This window comes from Sinohyriopsis cumingii, chromosome 10 (assembly GCF_028554795.1).
Source record: "Sinohyriopsis cumingii isolate HCF-2022 chromosome 10, ASM2855479v2, whole genome shotgun sequence".
Classification (NCBI taxonomy): domain Eukaryota; kingdom Metazoa; phylum Mollusca; class Bivalvia; order Unionida; family Unionidae; genus Sinohyriopsis; species Sinohyriopsis cumingii.
Window position 1 is genome coordinate 62667592 of NC_142970.1, and position 19537 is coordinate 62687128.

Genomic DNA, 19537 nt, shown 5'->3' on the forward strand with positions numbered 1-19537 from the left:
TTTCATTGGATAGACTTATTTTCTTACCGAGTTTGCTTCGAATTGACTTCAGTAGCTCTTTACACAGTAACGAGATAGGCCGTATTTTTTTTTTGGGTTTCGCCTCTAGGCGATTTACAAAAATAATATTTAAAAAAATTAAACTAATGCACAAACAATCGTACCATGGGCGATCCCATGGAAATTGTGTTAATCTTATTGCCAAATACATAAAAGAAATTTATAATTGAACTATTCTGTGAGAAGGTTTTAGTCGCATTCGTCATCAGTTCACTCTGGTGATATTTTACAATGGAGGATTTTTCCTATGAATTTGATTTTCTAAATGTGTGTTTCCTTTAAAATTTCTAAGGGAAAATATGCCATAAAAACAAAAGAAAGTATCGTGATACTTTTTAAATGTAGGAATAACATAGTCTCTCTCTCTCTCTCTCTCTCTCTCTCTCTCTCTCTCTCTCTCTCTCATAGCGTTTGAAGATACATCTCCAAAAATGTGATCAGTAGTTATCATAAATATGCGAACTGTTCCGTTTGTCATGTAATTTTTTTCCTAATAAGTTACAACCTAACAATCGACCGCTCCGGTGGCCTAGTGGTTAGAGCGTCCGCCTCAGATGCGGGAGGTCGTGGGTTCGATCCCAGGACGATTCATGCCAAAAACTTGCAAAAATGGTACTAACATATGCATTGCTGGGCTTTCAGCATTAAGAGGTTAATTATTTGGACTGGTCAGCATGGTGTCAGGATAAGGTGAGTGGGTTGGACATCATGCTACATGTCTGCAGCATGATGCCACAGTGCTAGACATCATTATAAACTGCCATACTGCAGACATCGCGATATGACTGAATTTTTTTGAAGCTACGTTATAAACTTCCAAACTAACACCCTAACAAATTTAGAACAATGGGTTTCTTCTATCAGTAAATCGTTAGAAGAAATAAAATATCTTGAGGTGATGAACTTGTACATTTCAGGTATCTTAGTTTTATCCTTATTTTCGCACTACAATGTGTCACGGAAAAAATTATAACATTAGATCTACAGTTTTTTTTTTCTCTTCAGAAAGGCAACAAACACACTGCTTTAGCAAGAATGACGCGAGTGACATTGCACTGTATAACTCTGCATATGGTTAACTCTGCACTCTAAAACCAAGACATGCGTTCAGAACAAAATGTAACAATGTTTAACCTATTTTCTTTCAGTTTAGACTGTCGATAGAACAAGGCGCGTTTTGGTGCTGCTTTTTCTCCTCCCTTAGATTTATGAAGACTTTGCAACATTGTTGGTAGCGTGTGCTACAAAACACAGGACATGTCGTACATTTGAGATACACAGCAAAACGTTAAGCAGTCAGTCGACAATATATATCACACTACCTTTTTATAAAATTGATGAATGAATGAAAACAGCGAACATTTCTCATTTAGAATGTGTGTTTGTCTTAATTATCTTTGTTCTATAATACCGCAAAATAGAACTAAACAAAAAATGGTGTCCTACGTTTTTACCGTTCTTTCTTTCTCTCTCCATTGTACTGTTAAGTCTGTCTGCCCATCTCTCAAAACACTCCAGACTAAAGTACTTCTTGTCTACTGTCACCCAATGTAGTAGCACTTGTGTGCGTGTGTGTGTGTATGCGTTCGCGTACGTTAGTGTGGATAGTAGATATTGTGTTTTTCCCCCTTCCCGAGTTTGGATAGTAGATGTTATGTCTTTTTTTTTCTCCTTCCCGTGTCCGGATAGAATATTCGGGGTTTGTTGGCGTTCGCTTACGTTTGTGTGGATAGTAGATTTTGGGGTTTGTATGCGTGCGCGTACGTTTGTGTGGATAGAACTGTGTGCGTTTGTTTGCGTGTGCGTACGTTAGTGTGGATAGTAGAGTATGTTCTTATATGCATGCAGGTAAGCTTGTATGGATAGTATATATTGGGTTTTTTGATAGTAAATATTGGGTTATTTTTGATTGCAGATATTATGGGGTTTTCCCCCTTCCGTTCTGTGTCGATAGTAGCGTGTATTTGTATGCGTGCATGTAGGTTTATGTGGATAGTAAGTATTGTGTTTTTCCACTTCCCGTAAATGGATAGTAAGTATAGTGTTTGTTTCTTCTCCTTTCCGTGTGTGGATAGTGTATATGGGGATTATATGCGTTCGAGTACGCTTGTGTGGCTAGTAGAGTGTGTGTTTGTATGCATTCGTGTACGTTTGTGCGGATAGTATATTTGTGATTACTTTTTTCTTCTTACTTCTGTGGTGTGTGCGTGTGTGTTTGTATGCGTTCGCGTATGTTTGTGTGGATAGTAGATTTTGGGGTCTGTATGCGTGCGCGTACATTTGTGTGGATAGTAGATATTGGGGGTTTTGATAATACATATTGGGGTATTTTTGATGGTAGATATCGGTTCTTTTACCCTTCCCTTCTGTGTGGAGAGTAGATATTGCGTTTGTTTTTTCCACTTCCATTGCGTGGGTAGTATATTTGGGGTTTGTTATTTGCTTCTTCCTGTGTGTGTATAGTAGAATGGTTTTCTTTTACCCTTCCCTTCTGGGTGGATAGTAGAATGTGTGTTTATATGCGTGCGCGTACGTTTGTGGATAGTAGTGTTTTTCTATTCTTGCGCGTACTTTGATGCGGATAGTAGATATTAGTTTTCTTACAGTAAATATTGTGGTATTTTGTATAGTAGATATTGGGTTGTTTACTCTTCACTTCTGTGTGTAGAGTAGATATTGTGTTTGTTGTTTCCTCTTCTATTATGTGGGTAGTATATTTGGGGTTTGTTTTTTTGCTCCTTCCGTGTGTATAGTTGATATTAGATTTGTTTTTTCTAATTCCCATGTTTTAATAGTATATTTGGTGTTTGTATGAAAATAGATGAAATTCAAAAGCCCATTTTAAGAACCACTCATGTGTCTCGAAAAGATTGTCTTTCTTGCCTGAATGTTTTTAAGTTTGTTGTATAGTTGTTTGTGTGATAGATTGATGTTGATCAATCTATGTTTACGTGTTATATATGGCCTTGTCTCTACTGTATTTGTCTATAACGAGGGTAGCGCGTATTCAGGTCAGCCACTTGCAACAATGTTGCCAGTGTTCCGCTTAATTGAGGTCAGCACCTTGCTACATTGTTAGCAATCTCCAGTACCGTGACATCACTTCGCCTGTTCCATTCCTATTGTCCATACACAACAACTAAACTTTCCCTTGTCGCTAGATAGAACCCAATATTATCCATGTTCAATTTCTCTTGACGCTAAACGCGCCCAGGGGGTCAATTAAAGTCTTGACGCTAAATGTGCCACGACATTTTTGCTGGGATTTCCATTGAAGCTAAGCAGCCCCCATTCACTACTGGCAATTCATGCTGTAACATTTGATTATGTTGATTTGTTTTTTTATTATCGTACAGTTGTATCCCATTTGGATGTTATAGTATTGTACACTAGTCTCTTTCTATGAATATCAATTTTGTTCAATCATACTGACTTGTCATGCAGACATATCTGCAAAAATGGCAGATATGTGCAAGAGGTATGCTGAATATTTCTGTTTTTTTGTTTAAATGTGATGTCATTCACTCAGTTTGTAATTGTTAATTTATTGGGCTCTGTATTGATGTACCAATTTAGTATGACATAAACATATGTGTCACATAGCAAGGATGCATTGATTTGCTGCCCTGGCTGGTATCAGAGACTGTTCATTGGATTTGATGGTGAGTCTAAATACTCAGAGTTAAAGATTTTGTTGCTTTTATGTATGTCTGTAAAAATATCCATGACATATATCGGTATATATTCTTACAGGGTGGCACTCTTAACACCAATCCATATATGTCTAATGTTGGTGATGCAGTCTGGGCAACATATAGAGGGAATTGGTATCTTGTTGCCCTGATAATAGACACAAGAACATCATCATCAGAATAATAATAATAATTAGTGTGTAACTGTTGTTCAATTATCGATTCGTTGCAAACCTAAAAATATAACCAGTGTATATAATAAATCTATATTTAGAAATATTAAAATGCTAAATGTTAATGTTAGTTGTCTGTTAAAATAAAGTAATAAGCAATAATTGTGCATTGCGATATACTTGTTCCCTTTAATTAATTTTCGCTCAGGGTAAAATAACGAATAAATCGGTTTTATTGCAAAATCAAAGGTGTGCAGATGCGTTACGCTAATATAATTACTTTTAAGTCTTTCTTTCTTTTTATTTCGTATCAGAGAATAGATTTCATTTTCAAAAATGCATGAAATATTTTAGAAAATTATTTCAGCAATTACAGTTGATCAGCAACTTCTGCTGAAATTGATTCCATATTAGTTGAATGGCTACACAAAAGATGTCACACTATATAAGGGGAGGTAACTGTTCATACTAATTTCCTCTCATAATTGTAATTAGAATTATGTTTCTTTAATTATCATGAATGACCTTTCGAAATCAAACGGTCAGAAGAACCAAATAAAGAAAGTGCGTTTATTATTAAAAAATGCACACTTTTCTTAGTAGCGGAGAATAGACATTATGCAATAGATTGTGAAAATAATGAAATCCCTCCAAAAGGAGACCACACAGCATCCAAATTAAGAACACTTATCATAGTGGAAACAAATTTACATTTCTATGCAATTTCTGTGCAAAATGTCCTTCTTTTATGACATATAACTGATAAAGTATAAACATGTAAAACCGGAATCAGTGGGATGCTTTTTGTAGAAAGGTTTCTTTTATTCTTTTGACTGCTTATACTACGAATGAAAATAATTGGTTCAAGTTGTTTCTATTTTTAATTACAGTGGCCATATTTGTTGGGGTTGACATAATTTGTACGAATTTCTTGCAATATCATTTCTGTCAGATTTGGTCAGATTATGTTGAACTTGTTTCTGAAATAGTCGTGGTTCTAACTCTAGGAATGGTGGTCATATTATGGCAATCAGGATTATTTGTTCAACCTCAATAGCGAAGGTCCTTTCCGTCAAATCTCATTTAGAGAAGAGCTTGTTAAAGCATTGATATTTTAGGGTCAACTGACTTCGTTTGAACAAACTCAAAGATACTTTCACGTGCTATTTTGAATTACAAAGTAAGACATGTGGATGAACTAATATAATTACTTAATTAATTATAATTATTTTCCATTAATTCTTTCTTCACCACCTACATATTGAGCTGCAACATATATGAGAACTATTTATAAAACCGTTAAATCTTAAATACATAGTGTCTGTGATGTAGAGTGTCACCTTTTGTTTGCAGTTCAGTTCATTGAAAGGATTTAAACTGTATTAAGTACATCCATATTTTTTTGGCAGACTGGCATCATCAGTAAAATATAGTTCTGTGAAAGTTCTTTCTTTCAATTTTAATCAAAGTCGGTTGACCTTTGGCAAAGAAGATGCTTAAAGATTTAGGTAATTTTAGCAGCAGTGACCATTTCTGATGGCAAGTGGACACTGCTTAAGCAGTTTCAGAAGCCTCTTTATAAAACAGACTTCTGTCGAATTAGGTCATATTATGCTGGATGTACTTTGCAGATGAGGTCATGCAAAGATTGTTCTACTTTACAAACAGTGGTCATATTCGATATACGGGCATCACTTAGATAAATTTCAGAACCTGTTAAGTCAGGGCGGTTTCTTAAGGAGTCAATTAAATGTTGGTTTTTTTTATTAAAAAAAAACTTTTTCATCAGAGTTACCTTACTTAATGTATAAACGTTATGATATGTACAAAATGTAAAGGCTTTAGTGCCATAATGCTATTTCTCAAATGTGGTTGACAATGGATCAGTCGAACAATTATAACACAGCAAATCTTGATGGATGACACATGACGGACACGCCAATGAAATAAAATCACTAATATTGCTCTTTTGCAAAACGATTGAGGGAAATATCTTGATGATGAATGATCTTCAAAAAGTTACAGAGAAGAGATGACCACCGTGCACAAACAGGTCATTAGTAGATAATTTAGTCCACTTTAGTACACATCTCAACCCTCAGCTGGATTTCCTGATGTGCGTTGTCTTTGATTGGACACAGTCTGCGTTGCAGTGGAATCAGAGTAATCAGTAGGCCCCCAAGTATCGTTATCAAGCCAGCCAACAGAAACCCTGGTACCAGTTCACCAGTTAAATCCAGCAACCAACCTGAAAAGCATAAAAGGGAAGCAATATATTGTTAATTGTTGAAACGTTTTCACTCATTCAAAGCATGAATACTGTAAAACGTTTCGTATCTGCTCGATCCATGTGCTGACAGGTCCCTGTGAATGAACAGGTAGGACATTGGCTGACTCTGGAGATTGTTGCTCAGCAGACAGGTAGGACATTGGCTGACTCTGGAGATTATTGCTCAGCAGACAGGTAGGACATGGATGACTCTGGAGATTGTTGCTCAGCAGACAGGTAGGACATGGCTGACTCTGGAGAATTATTGCTCAGCAGACAGGTAGGACATGGCTGACTCTGGAGATTATTGCTCAGCAGACAGGTAGGACATTGGCTGACTCTGGAGATTATTGCTCAGCAGATCCCAGTTACCTGAACATCTGGCCAAAGTTTAGGACTGGAAACATTAAGCAGCAGAAACCATTTCTCTTCCTAAAAACCTTACCACGTTCGTGACATCTGTACTCTAGGTCCATACCACTATGTATCTTTTATTACCCCATTTGCACGTTGTTAGTAAAGTTTTGGTTAAGGATTGTGCGTAACCAAATTTTCCTTCGGGGACAATATCGCTGGCCTTTGATTTTTTTACCCCAAAATCCTTAGGCCTCTTCTATACTTTTGGTACAAACCATATATAAGTTTTGGTCAAGGCAGGTCGTCTACAACTAATGTTATTGTGCCAAAGTAATGTCATTCATTCCGTCACAACAACTTTGACCATACACTTTTTCACACCAACATGGATAGGTTTCATGACTTTAATTCAAGACATCCACCTGTTTCGTAAATGAAGATGATTGAGAATTCGAGTTATACTGAGTACGGAATTTGATAACAAACGGACGGAACGACCGATGGACACGATAATATGATGCACGTTGTGGTGGTCGTATAAAAGCATAGACTATATGAAATGCAAAAATGTATACATTCATTCAATATATAAGAATTACTTAAAACGCCATAATCTTGTTTTATCCACAAAAAACACTTTCACATCAAACTTACTGGTGGAAAGCATAATACAATGGGCAAACCGATCAATTTATTTTCTATATAAATCGTTCAAATTTGGTACTTTCGTACAAAATATTAAATATTAATGGATCCTTCATAAATAAAACGTAATTTGTGTCCGTACTAGATCTGAATATGTTTTATTATAAAATGCTATAACGTACTTAGTAACTGAGTAAAAATATAAAGAATATACTAAATTGACAAGATAAAATAACACTCAATGGGCATGTTGCTGATCATTTTGGCAAATAATGACATCGTCTTATGCAAAGAAAACTGAATAAAATTGAGCACAGTACCTATTCTTTTCCTCGAAATTATATCCCAAATATGCTGATTCACAAAATAAAAGTTGAGAATACAATAAAGATATTTTTATGTGCTATTTCTTTGATTACAAAGTAAGACATGTGGATCGTATGTGAACAAATATAATTACTACATATTTTCAATAGTATCTTTCTTCACACCAGATATTGGAAATGCATATTGGGCTTTAAAATGTGCAATATATTACATAAAACGGGATGTTATTATTACTTGGCAAAATATGTGGAAGGAAAACTCCCAAAACAAGCGTCACAACATCAAACCTACTGGAGAGCAGCATCTCTCATATATAACAATTCTCGTAGGTGAGTTGATATTGTTCCAATCATTTTTACGATACAGATACCTGATGTATGTCTCCCTGGATCAGCGGGCATACTCTGTGTCCACCAAGGGCTTGGCATCTGCCCAGGCCATAGCTGCTATACTAAGATGACTTGTCTTTGAGAACGTATAACCATTAAAGAGTTTAAAGTGTCATTACCCCGTCTACCACCATTAAACATCGACAGACAAATCAATTCATGAAAAGCTATGATTATTGTTTCGGTTATATGTAAATGAATTATAACACTATTCATAACTATAGCTTGTCTGTATTACATACCTGCTAGAGGCGGCGCTATGCTGCATCCAACACCATTTGCTAACATGAGGTAGCCATATCCATCCCCAAGGGCCTCTGCTCCCAAAAGGTCAGCTGTTACAACCATCAAGAGGCCCAGGATAACACCAAACATCAAACCCCACAGCAAGCTCAAAATCAGCAGGCCCCAAAAAGTGTGGAGGAATGTCAAAGGAAATAAAAGGGTCAGGGTCCCTGTTCCTACGTTAGCAACCACATATACTGCTATCCTGTTACAACATGTTATGTTCCCAAGCAGTCCTCCAAGTATGCATCCCACACACGTACCACCTCCAATCAGCATGAACACAATAGTTGCATCCTCTTTTTCCAAACCAGCATTTGTATTAAATTCCGGACTAAACAGAAAAACAGTGGAAGAACCCATATTCCAGAAAATATTGTTTATGAAATAAATACTGAATGCAAATGTGAAAACCTTTCTCAATTGATCTTTAATTTTTAAATAAATTTTCTTTCCTACCACATCCTTAGCTATATGTATAGTATTTGTTTCTGTGACAGTTTCAATTGTAATGTCTGGAAGGTGTGTTTCACCCTGCAACAATTCTGGTGTGTTATCATCAAGGTTTCTCACATGCATTAAATGCTTATTTTCAGAATTACTATGGATATGGATACCCTCTGACTTTATGTGTTTCATTTCCAAAGATTCATTTTCTGTTTCTAATAGTTCTACCTTATTGGGAGTGGTCTCCTCATCCTTTTCGATTTCAATATGTTTTGGTGAGGGGCGTAACAATGCAGCAAACACAAAGTTGTGCAGGCTTAAACCAGCTATTAAGAAAAAAGAACCTTTCCACCCGTATTTCTCGATCAGCATGTAAATTATGTATGGAAACACTGTGGAACCAACACCTTCGCCACTTTTTACTATTCCAGTAGCTAGACTGCGGTGACGTTTGAAGTACAGACCACAGAGCACATGCGATGGAACAAAGAGCAAGCTATATCCCAATCCTGGAACAAAAAAGGTACTATATAAAATTAATATAATTATTCAAATCAACGAATAATCAATTAGGCCGAAATGTAAGAATATGTTCCTATCTTTGGTGAGATCATATAATAACGTTATAAACTAGTTTGCAAACTTGTCATTAAACTTGTATAAATAAATAAATAAATAGCGTTAATACGATTTACAAGTAGGACAATAGTTTTTATTAATACAAAACACTATACAACCCTAATAATTATTAAACTATTGTTGACAGTTGCTAAATCCCAATAATGTTTGAGTAGTTAAGAAAACGTATTGAAGTCAAAATATTCAAGGTCATGTATATTTAAATTACTTTGTTTGAGAACAGTGTTCTTTGAGGTCCCTTTACGCTAACAGATTCAAGGCATATTTTTTTTTATACATAAGATCAACAGAATGATTAGGACAATTTCTCTAAAATCGGATGTCTACAAAAAGATTAAATGGTTCAATGCAATTTGTTTAACCACATTAACAGAAAGTCAGCTTTTTTCTCTATATTTGACGACTTGTTCGGAAGCAATAACATCACAGTTAACCTTATACTGTCTCTTTTTTTAAATAACAGTAGTAAAGCCTAAAATTTGTGAATGCCATTATATTAGATAATTATTTTCAATGTTTCATTCTGGAGGCATTAACTTCGTATGATTTCAATCAAAGCCATTAAACCAAGTGTTACTTTTATCGGTAATAAACAGAGAATACTCTGTATTGTTCATAACAAAAGAATAGAACATGTTTTCAAGGTACAACCCTTCTGACAAAACAATATCTTACCTCAAGATTGGTGGGTTTATGACAGGTCTTAATAATAAATAATGATCAATAAATCTGTGCATTGACAATCTGGTCTCTGAAGAGAGGTGGTCTCTGTTAACAATACTATTCAACGACATGTTTTTCACTGTATTCCCTAAGGTGGTCAGTCATTATCATGATTGTTATTATTATTATTATTATTATTATTATTATTAATCAATTTGCTGCTTGAAATTTTGTTTTTGTACCTAGAAGATAGCAAGATACTGGGAACAACTTTGCTTGTGTTCATAAAACAGAACAAAAAATAATGAAAATAATTGCTCGCTTAATATTTAGACCCCTGTTTAATTGAATTGGACAGACAAAACGTATGCTTTCCATCAGCAAACGTATTGCTGAACAATGTAACAGATACTGTTTTATGCCATCAAATGCTAAAATTTGCATTCTAAATGAACTACTTTTTATTCGTCTTTAACCAGCTTGCAAACTCCAATGAGAAAGATTAGGCTTATTTTCATAATTGGGACATGCATTGTACCAAATGGAAGAGGTTTATATTGGTTTAATATATAAATAGGTTTTCCTATAATACAAAAGGCAATATGTATGGTAAACTCAGTGCTCGACAACCCAGAGCTGAGTAACGTAAACAAGGTTATTGATTATAGCAATTACCAAAATTAAAACATCATGAGAAGAATGTCCATGCAAAGTTTGATGTCAATACGTCTATTAGTTTAGTACAAATGCCGATATCAAACTTGTGCTAACGCCGATATGCCATAAGAAAGGCCATTACACAAGCTCTTCTCATCTATAACAGCAGAGACAAACTTTATAATTTATTTCTACTTTTAAAGAATCGAATTCTCGCAAAAACCGACCTTTCAAAACCAAACCTGGCCCAATCAAAAGGCATCAAGGGGCTATTGGGACCATATATCTGAATCCTAGATTGAACCCTGTTGACAGAGCAGACGTCTTGAAAGAAACCACACCTATAACTATTTGTTGCATTAAAGCTTACCCAGCATCACTCATTCGTGGTTGACTTGCAAAGCAATTATAACAACTTGTTATGGGCATCCAGATTAGTAATTGTTCTAGAACTTAATTATAAATGGAAACATAACGCAACGTGCTTGCAGGCATAAGTAACACATATCTAATAATTTGTTTTATAGACATAATAGAAACTAAAGTAGTTCACAAGTTTGAATAATATCTTGTAATTATCAGGGATGTCTATTTTCCTTTTCCAGTTTGTAAATGTTCTCTCAAAATGTAGGTCTCAGACTATAGAATGATTTTCTACAACTTCCTTGTACATTAAAATAAATGTAGTCTGAACAGTCGACACTGCTTCTTTAATAAGCATCGAAACTTTAGTAAAACACTCTGTCGTCGGAGTATACAGTGGATTATTCAAAATAGACAATGCTTGGAAAAGTGAATATTTGTTGCATTAATGAATACCTTGATGATATGAGTGCTTTGAGATAATGATGTGTGTTTGCACGTCTTGACTACACGAGAAACAGAAAATGATATTTGTGACCCTTTGTTCTTTCTAATTCCCTCCCCCCCCCCGGACACACACAGAGGATCTAGTACAAGTCATTTGACCCACCTTTTATATTACTTGAAAAACCCTGAACAACTGTTAGCATTATTTAATAGACGTGTTCCTACTCTTTTCGTCTTACCTGTTAGGACTCCATAGAAGAAATACATGTATTCCAAATTTGGAGTAAACGGCAAGCAGGTGAGTCCAATAGAGCTGATACTTGCTCCTATCAATGCTACCTGTCTGTGACTGAGATAGTTCATCAGGAAACCGGCTATTGGTCCTGGTTTAAGAATATAAAAAATATATAATTATCTAACTCCTCTAATTGTATGGTACATTAGTTGTTGTATCTAAGAAAATGATAAGATCATTTCTAAAAGCATTGGTACTCCTGAAAAAATGTACAGTACAGAGCGATTACACACAGATCTATCCCACTTCTACATAGTTCTGACTATTGCGAATGTTAACGGTAAAGCAGAAAATACCTTCATACTATAATGATCATGACAACGAAATTCTGTCACCTTTTTTAATTTAAGTTTTATGTTCCAATTGTATCTCTTAACAGTTCAGCTTAATATCTACTCACAATGCAACCTGTTGCCTTTTATTTAGCACTTTATAGCCAGGATTGTGCTTACATACCATTAAAACGGTCAGCCAGCATACCTGTCTGCTGTGAGAGTGCATAGAATACATATAACCAATATACGAAAAGAACATTTTGTATCATTTTAAGTAGCTTCACAATTATTAACTTGCTAAAACCCATACATTACCTCTGTATTTTGTTTTTAACATAAATAATTGCTCTTAAGATGACATAGGAAGCTAATATCATTGTCTACCGTTAGAAGCAAAATTGTACTGGATTAAATTCACCTACTATTGAGTAACCATGGAGTGATAGGAACAATCCAGTAGTTCAAGCACTGTTCATTTAAACATAATTTTATCGTGATTTTATTGGAACGAAAGGTGAGGCTTCACCTGGAAATCAGAAGCTTTGAGCACCCTTGCCGTGAATAAATTAGCACAAAGATAGTTAGAACATAAATAATTATTATGACTCGTCTATATACGCGAGGGCTCACATGAGAACGAATACAGTAAGCAGTCTATTCGTTTACGCACAGAATACACAGTTAAACTACACAATTCGTTAATAGGAACCGTTACCACTGAAAACATATATTTTTCTACTTCCAGCTACAGTGCTCAGACTGAATCTACCAGGAAGGCTTGGATGTATAAAGCATGAAGAAATATAAGTGGTCATACGTTCCAGTGATCTTTCTTTCTTGTAGTACTAACCGGAACGCATCCAGTTATCAAGTTTTACGATAGGTACATACACTCAGGGCACAAAACTAGCCTTTTCAGTCCTAGCAGCAGTTGATAGTTGTAGTATTTTCAATAATCATAAATCAGTCTATTTTCTATGTCGAATTGAATTCTAAATATAACTAAAATGTGAACGAAAACTATCATTAGCAATAACAGTTTACTTCATTTTTTTTTCGCAAGGAATTTCTTTGCTATAAGTAGCAAAATGCTACCTTGCTAGAATCAATTTCGAGGCATGAGACCGCACCCAGCATAACATTTATTTTAATATAAGTAACTGAAGCGTCAAATATAGGTTACAATACTGCTTTTCATTCAAATATAGAACTTATCAAGACGCATTCACTCACCATGTTGCATGCGTTTGTGTACAGCGTGCCCAGGCTTAAAATCTCTTTAGCTATTGCAGAAACTTAATCAAAGCCAAAGATGAAATACAGGTCATAATGAACATTGTTGAAAGGGTGTTATAGTAACAGAGATATATATTATTATCCGTTTCATGACTCCAGAATGCACTCTGTGTATGAAATTAGCGATAAGCACAAATGTTAAACGAAGTCAGCCTCGCATAAAATATTTCCTCTATATTTTCATTCAAAGATAGAACTTATCAAGACGCACTCACTCGCCATCTTGCAGCGCTTCTGTGTACAGCTGCATGGCGCGTGTTTAAAATGTCTTTAGCTATTACAGAAACTTAATCAAAGCCAGAGATGAAATACAGGTCAGAATGAATTTTGTTGAAAGGTTGTTATAGTAACGGAGACACATATCATCATCATTTTATTGATTCCAGCATGCACTTTGTTTAAGAAATTAGCGATAAGCACAAATGTTAAACAAAGTCAGCCTCGCATAAAATATAGCCCTGTCTGGCCTACTGCTAAATAGGAAGAATAATACTTATCGAGATGTATCTTCTCATCACGTTTCAAGGTCCCAGGTCTGTTAGTAGTATTTAGAAGTAAAAAAGATGAAAATCCTATGTGGTCATGATCAAAATGGAAAAGTTTGTCATATGCCAGTGAAATATGAACTGTAGGTCAGAATGGCATTTCATTGTAAGAGCGTGGTACAGAGATGCGTACAGCCAACTAGTGTGAGGACTCTGACGTTAATAAAGTCTTGAGAACGAGCTCGTAGTTTTGAACAAAGTCAGTGTTCTGTTTTTATGATAAGAGGTCCCTGACCATGTTTGATAATTTAAGAAGTAAAACAGGGTGTGAAAAGTCTTTGTGCTCATAATCTAAATGCAAACACAAAACCTAAATCAGTAAAAATAATTTGCATCGCTTGCTTTAACTTTCTTTTGATATAAGACTGATAATAACAGGGCTGAATCGTATATATTTTGTATGACTCTGTCATGAATAAACTTTACGAAATACACTTAAACCACACAATTACATCCAATGTCAGTTAAGCGTGAAATATGGCTCATGGCGATCCACTTTTTTGATAAGGATTTTGTGATCGTTATTAAACATCCTAAATTTCATGATTCCAGGCATCCAGATATTTATACAGCATGCAAGGAACCTGAATAAATGCAAGAACTTAATCAAGAAGGTACACTAATTTATCTGTATGCACAAAGTTGGCCCCATCATCAAACTCTGTAGTGGTAGATGCTATGAAACCCACTCTAAACTGTCGCCCAGGAACTAGTCCTCCCGCTAAGAAAAGAAATGTTGAGGTTCACGGACGTGTACATATGCGAATGGTTTTAGTTGTGCAGATGTCAATACTGATGTAAATAAGTGCAATAACTCTCCTACATTTAATATAAGAGAGCTAATGCGTACAAGCTTTCACTGACAATACAATCTTCACTAATACATGATAGTGAGTGTGATATGTGAGAACTAATTATAGTGTGCAAAGTTGTTGCTGTAAGCTCTTAAATATTTACATATGTTATTACTATCACACTTAGAACGTTGTGATATATATATATATATATATATATATATATATATATATATATATATATATATATATATATATATATATATTATATATATATATATATATATATATTGTTGTATAAATGATATAAATGTCTGAAAGTCTCATGTAAATAGCCAGAAAAGTGATTTTTATCTTCACTATAGTCTCCCACTATGACGGCCCTGGTAATTACATATCTAATATGTAGGTCTTATCGTGAATGGCAAATATGGTCGGTTGTCTAAGAATCTAAGCTATGTGTTGTTAATTAAATCTCATCGTTAATCACTTCAGGCTTGTGTTTGACCATTTCGTAGGTGTGGCTGACAGGTGGGTGCAGTTGCAGTTGTGCCAAATGTATGAAAAGTTCTTTCAGACAGTGTTTTTCGCCATTAAATATCAGATGAGGGCTGTGATCTTCTTTGATCAAAAAGGATCTTTGTGGTCATATGGCGACATTAGGTATCTTTAGCAAATCCCGTTTCTCCATGGCATTATGTGGCACGTAATAACATTTTCCTTAATTTGTTTTACTGAGGACACTATCATTGTATTATAACCTATTTAATTAAGACTGAATGTCAAATTTCAGATAAATATATTGCATTGACTATATACGAAGCTTCTCGTGATTGTAATGATTCAAGCTCTTTTTGTCTATTAGAACAATGTAATGTATGGCACAATATTGTTAACGGAAACATTCGTCATGTTTTAATGGATTGCTGTACAACTTTATAAACATTATGGGTAATACCGGAAAATGTGCAAAACGACCAATCACTTTGCTCCAGCAATCTGTGTAACAGTTCCTTTGCCGTTGTTTTGGTTTAGCCTGATGAACATTATGACACGATCTTGCTTGCACAGTTAGGCTATGAGTTTGCTTTGTAGTTATTCTAAAGATGCGCATACTGATAAATCTTTGCCCACCCCTGATTTTTGTAAGTATTATTGCATTTCTTATTTGCAGCTGGATGTAATGTATGAAGCATTTCTTATTTACAGCTGGATGTAATGTATGACAGAATTTTGTGTCTGCATCCACAGTTGTAGTGTTCAGCAGATCGCTGTGAGACTTAGTAATTTGTATGGTTATCATCAGGACACACACACACACACACACATTATATATATATATATATATATATATATATATATATATATATATATATATATATATATATATATATATATATATATATATATATATATATATATAATTGTAATCGCTATATTTTCAGTTTATGACTATAGACGTATATTTATACTGGACTAAGGTACGATGCAGGAGTGAAGGGAATATATTTACAGGATCAACATGCACATCATCTCTGTTGTTTATGGTCAGGTTAGAGGCAAACAGAAAATTTGTGCAAAGAAAGATAAGGAGAGTACGAATGCAGGTCCGTTTTAAGTAGCAAACATTAAAGTTGCTGAAAAGTTTATCAAGACGTGGAGACGCAACTAATTGAAAAGGGAGTGTGAATTGTAATGTATTCATCTAAACGCGACTTATCCCTTAGTAGGGAAATTTTTACTTGTCATCGTGTTTCATATTCGAGTTCTGCTTTAGGCCATTTAAACTCGCAAATCATTAATACTTTGTCGGTAAATTAGATAATTACGTGTAATGTGACAAACGTCTATATTTTTATAAAAAATATCTGCCTTCACCTTGTTTACTTTTTAATTTTAAGGTGACTTCGACATAAAATGTGCCATTGTGAACTTTGACAAGTGACAATTCAGTTATTACATCTTATGATATATCAAAATGCAAGGTTTTCAGTCCAACACGAATATCACCATACTGTCTAAATTCCTAAATGCAATCTCCAACACGTAAAATCTGACTTTACTGTCAGCTATTTACGACTTAAAACCCATAGGCTATCAAGATTATAAAGACATCAATAACATGGCGTGAACTGCACAATGACGCTCTAGCCTTAGTTATAAATTTGGCATTGATACATAATTAGCATGGAATAACAACACAAAAACGATATATAAAAGTGGATTATTAACATTACATATGTCTTCATTAGAAATGGAGAAGAAAAAAACATAACACATATGAACATATTTTAAATTGACTTTCTTTGCAAATATAAATTTGATTAGCTAATGTGAATGTTTAAATTAATACATTTTACTTACAATCTTATATTTCAATACTTTTTGATAGACTTGAACCTAATGTATAGTCGAACTGTTTCCAATTACATACGTTCAGAATCAGAACTGAAATTACCAACGGGATCAAATAAAAAGAGAGTGTATTGTATGGAAACTATTATTAGAACATGAGAAGAAAATGGTGGCTTATTGTGACCTGTTATCAGATGCCAATCTTCACATGGAATGCACAAGGATTAGGGTCATTGTTACCTGATACCAAATGGACATGGTCACATGGAATGTCGTCGCTTTATATCAGATGAACGAAGCAAACTGATTCTTTAGTATGCTTCAAAAATGTTTACTTGTCATTCATGCCTTTCCTGCCTTTTTCAAGAGAGAGTTACCCATGTCATCATCAGAAAAGTGCATCCCTCATAATATCGAACATCCTTGAAAGTCCAGAATAAGCGGGATACAAACTCTGTCCGATTCCCGCACCATAAACACATGCAAAGTGCAGTCGTCTTATACCTCGACCCAAACTACTTGTGATAAATCAGAACGGGCTAGAAGGAGGGAATATCGCAGCAGCGACAGATAAATATTACATTATAATATTTGCTTTAAACCCCTCCTCCCACTCAATCATCCCCCTAGAAAACAAAACAAAATGCCAAACAATAAAATGCATAACAATACTACAATGTCAGTCACTATCGTCTTGCTAAATTTGCCATTTCAGAGAGAGGTTAATGGTCTCATGACGGATGCCAACTAGAGCAAGTGGACATTTTTAATGGTATGGTTCTCGAAAGAAGCCAAACACTGTGGTTCATAAGGTGATTTTGGCAAGGCCTACAAAATACACAAAGGCTCCATTTAGACATTAAGGAACACGGTGCAGTTCTTATCAGTTCAAAACACTTGATAAGATCAGATGGTGAGGATCTCAGCAACTAGTAGGATTCTGATAACTTAAGTGTGTTAGGACTGCACCATAGTCCTTAATAGTATAGAACGAGTCTCTGTCTTGTTACAGGAAGAGGAAAAAGTGGAGCCCGAAGTGACAGTATTGTGCATTTATTTTGCATGGTCGGACAGTATAAGTCACTGCAAAGGTGAGTTGGTGTTGCAAGTGGCCGCGAAGGCTATTATTAACAGTGTTTAACACTGTATTACCAGACAGAACAACCAAACAAATGCACTGTTATATTCAATGTTTTACCCTACGGGTTCAATTTTTTTCAAATTTGTTTCGATATATTTTGAAATATGATTGAATTTTCTGATGTAAGATACAGTGCAATTCTTACCTGCTCCCAAAAAGATGCCAACATTGATGGATCCCACCAGGGAAATCGCAGCAGCACTGCTTTCAAAGTAATCCAAAAATTCTACGGTGTACACTCCAACTGACTGAGCTGTGCCAAAGGTTATCACCTGGATCATAAAGGCAGACACCAGCACAACATATCCCCACAGTCCACCATCTGACCACTCCTGGCATTTTAATAGCATCTTAGACCTCTCAAAATATTATTACCGTCTGAACTTTAAGGCTGAAATTGCTATAAGAAGGGACATAGTTGAATTTTAACATTTAAAGACCATACTTAAAATATGAGGTGCAGATATGCGAGAGATCCGCTGATACAACGGTTACAGCAAAGAAAAAGGAAGAGGAAACCATAATAACAAACGTTTCTGAATCTTACTACTCCCGTAACCTGAGTGCAAATTTCTGATCTATTTATTTTTACGTTACAAATATTTTGGACAACAAGCGGGTTTACCCTATAAATTTTGAGCTGTAGGGTAGGCAAAAGGACCAAACTTTCTTTATCATTTTCCATATAAAGAGACAGATAAATACAAGCAGGTCCCCATTTAAAAAAGCCGTTTCTCACCCTTCCTACACCACCAAACCCACCAACAACGCAAACATTAGATATAATCAAGTATATTTGTATCTCTTAACTATAAATTCTCCCCGCACCCTCTCTATCAATCAGGGTCTCTAGAGAGCATGTCTAGACTAAATGATATTAATTAGAGAATTGCTTACAATGGCGATCTAATTAAATGGAAATAATGCATGAACATCAAAGGTGTATGCTACGTGACTAGCGTGAAGCTTTGACAGGCTTTCGACCTCCAGTTGTAGTAAATTTGGTTCTACAAAAGCTGCGATATCAACTGAAACTGCAAAGGCTGCATGGGACGTACTGCCTGGCAGTACGTCCCATGCAGCCTTTGCAGTTTCAGTTGATATCGCAGCTTTTGTAGAACCAAATTTACTACAACTGGAGGTCGAAAGCCTGTCAAAGCTTCACGCTAGTCACGTAGCATACACCTTTGATGTTCATGCATTATTTCCATTTAATTAGATCGCCATTGTAAGCAATTCTCTAATTAATATCATTTAGTCTAGACATGCTCTCTAGAGACCCTGATTGATAGAGAGGGTGCGGGGAGAATTTATAGTTAAGAGATACAAATATACTTGATTATATCTAATGTTTGCGTTGTTGGTGGGTTTGGTGGTGTAGGAAGGGTGAGAAACGGCTTTTTTAAATGGGGACCTGCTTGTA

General features: G+C 35.3%; 1 protein-coding gene across 1 annotated transcript; it reads right to left on the minus strand.

Annotated features, from left to right (window-relative positions):
- Positions 1 to 5645: 5645 nt before the first annotated feature.
- LOC149790247 (monocarboxylate transporter 12-like) lies at positions 5646 to 18502 on the minus strand. Its single transcript, XM_089973429.1, has 4 exons — positions 18260 to 18502; positions 11653 to 11796; positions 8155 to 9153; positions 5646 to 6173 (listed from the first exon to the last, which is right to left on the minus strand). The coding sequence occupies exons 1-4, from the start codon at positions 18462 to 18464 to the stop codon at positions 5995 to 5997; spliced, it is 1527 nt and encodes a 508-aa protein (XP_089829555.1). The 5' UTR covers positions 18465 to 18502; the 3' UTR covers positions 5646 to 5994.
- Positions 18503 to 19537: the final 1035 nt, after the last annotated feature.